General features: G+C 45.9%; 1 protein-coding gene across 1 annotated transcript; it reads left to right on the forward strand.

Annotated features, from left to right (window-relative positions):
• Positions 1-3,839: 3,839 nt before the first annotated feature.
• Positions 3,840-6,408, forward strand: CHD9NB (CHD9 neighbor). Its single transcript, XM_061173110.1, has one exon. The coding sequence runs from the start codon at positions 4,009-4,011 to the stop codon at positions 4,165-4,167; it is 159 nt and encodes a 52-aa protein (XP_061029093.1). The 5' UTR covers positions 3,840-4,008; the 3' UTR covers positions 4,168-6,408.
• Positions 6,409-7,263: the final 855 nt, after the last annotated feature.

The following is a 7,263-nucleotide window of genomic DNA, read 5'->3' on the forward strand; positions in this document are numbered from 1 at the left end:
ATATAAATGAAATCAAACAGTAGGTAACCGTTAGGCTTCTTTCACTCATGAACATCTTTGAAATTCCGTTACGTGTAACGACAGTTTTTCCTTTTTATTGCTGAGTAATATCGTGCTGTATGAATGTACCACAGTTTATTTATCCATTCACATTTGGGTTGTTTCTAGTTATTGATTATTAATAAAGCTGCTCTAAATATTTGTGTACAGGTTTTTGTGTGAACGTAGGTTTTCATTTCCCTTGGGTAATGTTATGGACTGGATGCGTTGTCCCCCCCAAATTCATATGTTGAAGCCCCAATCCCCAGTGTGACTGCATTTGGAGATAGGGCTTTTATGGAGGTAATTAGGTTAGATGAGGTCATAAGGATGGGGCCCTAATCTCACTGAACTAGTGTCCTTATAAGAGAAAGGGACACCAGAGTTCTCTCTCTTTGTGAGCACAGGGGAACGACCATGTAGAGATGCATCAAGAAGGTGGCCATCTGCGAACCACGAAAAGAGCTCTCACCAGAAACCAAATTTGCCAACACCTTGGTTATGGACTTCTAGCTCCAGACCTGTGAGAAAATGTCTATTGTTTAAGCTTCTGAGTTTGTGGCATTTTGTTATGGCAGCCTGAGTAGACTGATACAGGTAAATATTCTATGGTAAGTGTATGTTTAACCTTGTGAGAAACTGCCAGACAGTTTTCCAGAGTGGCTTTACCATTTTGCATTCCCACCAGCAGCATATGAGAGTTCCGGTTGCTCTGAAGCTTTGCCAACCTATGGTATTATCATTAGTTTTTATTTGTGTTTTCTATGTTGATACTTTCTGCATACTATGTTTTGTAGGTGGTAAAAGTCAAGGAAGCATTTTATTTTATTTTATTTTTATTTTTATTTAAAAAAAATTTTTATTTATTTTACTTATTTGTTTTTGGCTGCGTTGGCTTTCTGTTGCTGTGTGTGGCCTTTCTCTTGTTGTGGTGAGCGGGGGCTGCTCTTTGTTGAGGTGCGTGGGCTTCTCATTGCGGTGGCTCCTCTTGTTGAGGAGCATAGGCTCTAGGTGAGCGGGCTTCAGTAGTTGTGGCACACGGGCTCTAGAGCACAGGCTCAGTAGTTGTGGCACACGGGCTTAGTTGCTCCGCGGCATGTGGGATCTTCCCAGGCCAGGGCTCGAACCCATGTCGCCTGCATTGGCAGGCGGATTCGTAACCACTGCGCCACCAGGGAAGTCCCAAGGAAGCATTTTAAAGCTGAAAATATTTTGAAAGTATCCTACTGTGGTCCCATCCATCACTGGGTGGTCCATTTCTCTTTCCTTGTCTTTCCGCTGGCCTCATTCTATTCCTAGGGCAATGTCCCCTAGGCAGAGCCAGCTAGTGATCTGGCAAATTAGAGTCTTCATCAGAGGTGAATCCATCTCTGAGAAAGTTGAGGAAGAGGTTAGGTGTGGGTAGGTCTGGCTTTACAGGCCTTATGCTTCATTTAAACTTCTGTTGTCACCATCTTGAAATTCTTAATAATTTTTGAACAAGGGCTCACATTTTAATTTCACATGGGCCCTTCAATTATGTAACCAGTCCTGGGTGTGAGTGTCACAGGCAAGACAAGGCTGCTCACCAGGTTCACTCAGAAAAGGGCCCTCATCTGTCTTACCAACCACACCTCTAAACTAAGCCAAGCCCAACCTGAGGGTTTGACCTGTCTCCTTGGTGCTCCTGCTGCCTGTCTTTTGTGCTGACTTGGGATAAGCATGATTAATTTGGAGGCTTCACAAGAGACTTGTTGACTTAGGATTCCAGTATCCAAACAAGGATTTGCCTTAATTAGGACTTCTTAACTGGAAGGCAAATGGAACCTCCCTCTTCCACCCTGACACCCCCAAAATGTACTTTGGCGTTTATATGGGAGAGGTAAATCGACAGCATTATAATGTCCTCCTAAGTGTCACTCTGCCAGCCCGGTTGGCAAGAAGCTCATTCAAAGAAAGGTGATTTACAGGGGAGTCTTACCACCTTCCTGTGGATCACTGAATGCCTAAGTCCAGGAAGATGAATGGTGTTAACCAGAGGCAGTGGGGGTGGCAGCAGGAGGGGACAAGGAGTGGGAAGGTCACAGGGTGTGCAGGCAGCATCCTGAGCTGGCTGCCAACCACGCACGTGACCTCAGGCCATCGACCTAACCACTCTGGACTCAGTTATTCCCCCTCTAGCGTGGCTTAACAATACTCCCTCATAGGACTGTTTGATTGTGAGGAATAAACGAGAGGACGTGTGTAAAACATCCGAGGCTGGCATGTACCCACCCCTCCGGAAGTGAATGGAGTTGGTGTCACCTTTGACTGCTGTGTGCATACTCGGGGAAGAATACAGTCTGTGCTTCTCTGAAAAGGTACTACATGGACCTGCTTGATCCTCTTTGCAGCTTCCTGGGAGCTGCGCCAGAATTATCAGGCCCCTTTTGGAGTTAGGAAAAAGAAAGCGAGGTTATCAGAAAATAAAAGAGGAGTCAAATATAGAGCATTCATTCACAGCTTTGAAAACTTTTACCCATGTGTCCAGGATTAAAAGAGCAATGACAGGGCTTCCCTGGTGACGCAGTGGTTAAGAATCCACCTGCCAATGCAGGGGACACAGGTTCGAGCCCTGGTCCGGAAAGATCCCACATGCCACAGAGCAACTAAGCCCGTGTGCCACAACTACTGAAGCCCGCGCACCTACAGCCCGTGCTCCACAAGAGAAGCCACCACGGTAAGAAGCCTGTGCACAGCAATGAAGAGTAGCCCCCGCTCACCGCAACTAGAGAAAGCCTGCGTGCAGCAACGAAGACCCAACGCAGCCAAAAATAAATAAATAAATAAAAATAAATTTATTTAAAAAAAAAAAGAGCAATGACAGACCTACCAAACTGATGACACCTATGATGGTTTATGAAGATGGCCCGGTGGGGTCTTTAAAAGAGATAAGATGAACGTAGTGATAGAGTGGAATCCGGATGACCTGGGTTCTAATCCCAGCTCTGCTATTTCCAGGCTGTTAGACCTTAAATTATTCAACCTCTCTGTGCCTCAGTGTCTCCATCTGTTAAATGAGGATTAAATAACACAACCTGCCTCTTAGAGTTGTTGTGAGGATGGAACAAGATGATGAATGTAAACTGTACTTGGTACCAAGTAGCACTTGGTACCTGCTAATTTGTTTATTTATTTATTTATCTATTTATTTCTTTTTCCTTCTAGTTTTATTGAGATATAATTGATATATAACACTGTATAAGTTCAAGGTATACAGCATAATGTTTTGGATTTTACACATCATAAAATGATTATCACAATAAGTTTAATGAACATCCACCATCCCTTAAAGATACAACGTTAAAGAAACAAAAATTTGTGTGTGTATGTGTGTGATGAGAACTCTTAGGAGTCACTCTGTTAACAACTTTCATATATAACATACAGCAGTGTTAATGCTTTTCGTTACTTACATGTTTGGGTAAACCCTGGAGTCCACGATCTTAGCCCCATTCCTCAACCCCGGGTGGAGGTGGCATTCTAGGGTAGGGGATGGCCTCCAAGCGGGGGGTCTGTGAGTCCCAGAACTGACTATGACCCTGGGACATGGAGGAAGGGCACAGCTAGTTGCTTAGTAACAGGGCTTTCTTTGCAGCGAAGAGAGGGCTGGTGTTTACAGGTAACTAGGTGGGGGGTTGTAATTTGTAAAGAAGAAGTTACCGGTTAAACAAAAGGGAATTCTTCTGATGGAATGAATAGGGCTTGGTGCTAGCAGGAAGAGCCCCCTTCCAGGCCCTGCCCATCCCACAGATGGGGCGGGGGGTGGGGGCGGGGGGTGTCATTATGCAGATTGGACTGGTGTCTTCCTGTGACCATAGAAACGGAACCCGTTCTCTTTCAGCTGTGCTCTGAGGAAGGGTTATTTAACTCTGGCACCTGAGGGTCAGCCACACAGAGCCTCCTCACCTCGGGACATCCCAGGGCACTCACCCTCTGCGTCCAGCTGAGATGGGATGCCACTCCAGCAAGAGCACCAAGGTGGCCGGGGAGTCCCAGAAACCCGCAGAACAGCCCGAGGGAGAGGAGCCAAATCTGGGGGCTGGCACAGAGGCAGCAGATGGCAAAGACGCCTCCTTGAAGGATGGTGCCCCTGAGCAGAAGAAATGAGATGCTTCTCTCTGGATTCGGACCCTCACCTCATCCGTGGAACTGCCTTTGGCCAGTGAGGCTCGGGACAAACCCCATCCTGAGAAGCTCCAAAGAGAGGGAGGAGAGAGAAATCCCCGCCTTTGGGATTCAGGCTTCAGAAATTACCTTCATCGGGCTTTGCTCTGGAGCTGAGAGGGACATGCGGCCACGGGGAGTCCTATTTCCCCAGCTCTCCGACAGAGAGGACGAAAGAAGTCTTCACACATCCTGGGACTTTCCCTGAGCTTCTGGAAACGGGGGAGCCCCATAGCAGACTGCTCTGGCTCTGGTGAATCTCTGCTGCTAAGCTGTGACTGTCTAGTGACCCTACCCCCTTCCATGTGCCTCCCTTTTCTGAACTCTGAAAGCTCTGTGGTCATAGCATCGATGGGGACGTGTGGCACTCAGTTTCTTTATTTCCTTCTTTCTTTCTTTCTTTTTTTTTTTTTTTTTTGGTTTGTTTTTTTCTCTCTCCTTTTTTCTAATTAGCTGGCTGAATAGCCAGTGCCCATCACAGGAAGGTTTGGGGTTTGGCTCACTCCACACTGTTTGTATGAATACTTTAATATTTAACTTGGAGAATTGTTAATGAATTATGGGAACAATCGGGATCAGACTGTGATCATGGCAGTGGGAGACAACAAGGCCTTGATCATCCAGTAAGTGGAACACTGAGTGCTGGTGGGAAGGAAGGAGGAGGGATTCGTGTTCTTGGTTTTTTAATCCCCAGAAAAATGTCCCTCTGCTGATGTTCCTGTGTCTCCTCACATCAAGAGTCTGTCAATCTGAACCCTCTAGCATCTGAGCTATCTGTATCCAGCCTTTGGAAATACTTCGCTGTTTACTGACATGTCTGTCAGCTTCTCTTTTTTCCCCCCTTGCATGTGTTTTGTTTTTAATTTGACACCAAAGCATTGTAATTTGAAATCAAATGGATATGTTTGCAAATAAATGATGACGTAACACGTTTGAAAGACCGGACTGGGGAGCCGGGATTAGAGTATCAGCAGGGAAGTGTGGGTGTGATTCTGTAGAACGCAAGTGAGCGAAGGGGCTATGGAGACAGCACGTTACAGGAAATGACCCTTCTTTTTGGCCATCGAAACCTCAGAAACTGAAGAGGATTCTTTTGAGAATCTGGCAACTGGGGTAAAGAGCAGGGAAGAAGGAAGGACAAGAAGTAGAGCAATTCGGCCTGCAAATTGACTGCAGAGCGTTCCTTTTGCTTCAGCGGAGCCTGATGTCTTTTAGGGAGGGAGCAGGAGAGATGGGGCCTCCTCAGCTGGCCCGAAGCCCTGCTTTTTCCCCGGGGGTAGGAAGCTTGCAGTGGGCCAGGAAACAGGCCTGGGCTTGCAGCTGGGGATCAGGAAGTTTGGGGCCTCTTTCTGCAGCTTTCTGGGCATAGGCCAAGCTCTGGTAACTGCTTTCAATTTTTTTTTTTTTAATACAATTCTGTTTTTCTCCCTCCTCCCACCTAATGGAAATTCACCCTGCAAAATAGGACAGTGTCTGGTAAGAAGCTGCTCACAGTATACACCCTCAGGACTCCTGGAAAAAGTTCTCAGCTGGTGGTGAGGTTTTGAGGCAGAGTGGTGCTTATTTCACCAGCTCCTGAGGGGCGAAACTCACTCAGCTTCTTACCAAATCAAGTGAAGGAGACTCCAGGTCCTTAGAAGTTCAGAAAACAGGGTGGTTTGTTTTGCTTCCTTCTGGGATGGTGTAAAATGCTTGTTTAATTAAATTCAAGATCCCTGAGGGTTTTCAAAACTGGATTCTTCATCCACCTCCAGCTGTGGCAGGCACGCTGCAATTTGCCAGGAAGTTAATCTGTAACAGGAAATAGGACCCAGTTTCTTTGTAAGGACATTCCAATTGTGCCATTGGGGCCCAGTATCACTCATCTGTCTCCCTCTGAGGCTCAAGTGCCTGGTGAAAGTGGCCAGAATTATGTTTACTCAAATGAGCTTTAAACTCTTTAAAGACAGTGTCTGCGTAGACTTGGCCCATAAATTGAAAGCCATTGCTCTGGCCCACTTCCAAAACTACTGGAAGAGGAGGAGTTTGTTTACTAGTCACCTTTCTATCCACCTATCCCTCCATCTATTCGTCCATCCATCCATCCATTCAATCCATCTATCTGTCATCTGTCTGTCTATCTATTTACCTACATACTTACCTTCCTACCTACCTATGCATTCAGCTCTTCCCTTGGATTTTTCAGTTATATGAGGCAATAAACTTCCCATTTCAAACCAAATTCATTCATTAAGCAAATATTTATTGAGTTTCTACTCTTCTCTATCACTCAATCATTTATTCCTTGCTTTATCCATCCATTAATCCAGCAGTTACTGGAAGACTACTCTGTGCCAAACTCCTTATTGTTAATAAAATGTTGAAGTGTGCCTAGTGGGACCACAGCCTGTAGCACGGTGGTTCAGAGAGATCTTTCCAGCCTAGGTGAGACCCACGTGGAGTTCCAGCCTTTACGAGTAAGTAGGAATTGGCTAGAGAAAGAGGATGAGTGTTTCAGGAGAAGGGGAACGTGTGAGCCAAGATTGGAGGCTACATCAGGCACGATGGGCAGTGTTGTGGGAGCCTGAAGGGCACATCACACAGTGACAGGGAGGTGAGGCTTAATAACTAAAAGGATCAGATCATGAAGGGCCTTATGCTTCATACTTAGAGGCTGAGAGTTCATCCTAATGGTGATGAGGAGTCCACTGAAGGACTTTAGGTAGAGGAATAATGCCAGAATGTCAGTTACTTTTGACTGCTTTGTATCTTGCCTTCGGGTAACAAATCCCATCTTTTCCCTTTGGGGAACACTTTTCTTACCTACTCTCAGTTTACATGACTTGCTGATCCCATTCTCGGGCTCAAGGCTGAGCACTGTATGTGCCTGGTCGAATTGACTAATTCAAGGAAGGGCATCTGACCCAAACCAGTCTTCCTGGAGACTTTCTGTTGACACAACTAGGAAAGAAGTATTCACTTTCTTTTGGAGTTAATAAAATTGCAGGATTTTAGCTTGGAGCCTCTTAATGGCAATCTTCCCACCACTGGGGAGGGTCT

The sequence above is a fragment of the Eubalaena glacialis genome, chromosome 18 (genome assembly GCF_028564815.1).
Source record: "Eubalaena glacialis isolate mEubGla1 chromosome 18, mEubGla1.1.hap2.+ XY, whole genome shotgun sequence".
Taxonomy (NCBI): Eukaryota; Metazoa; Chordata; class Mammalia; order Artiodactyla; family Balaenidae; genus Eubalaena; species Eubalaena glacialis.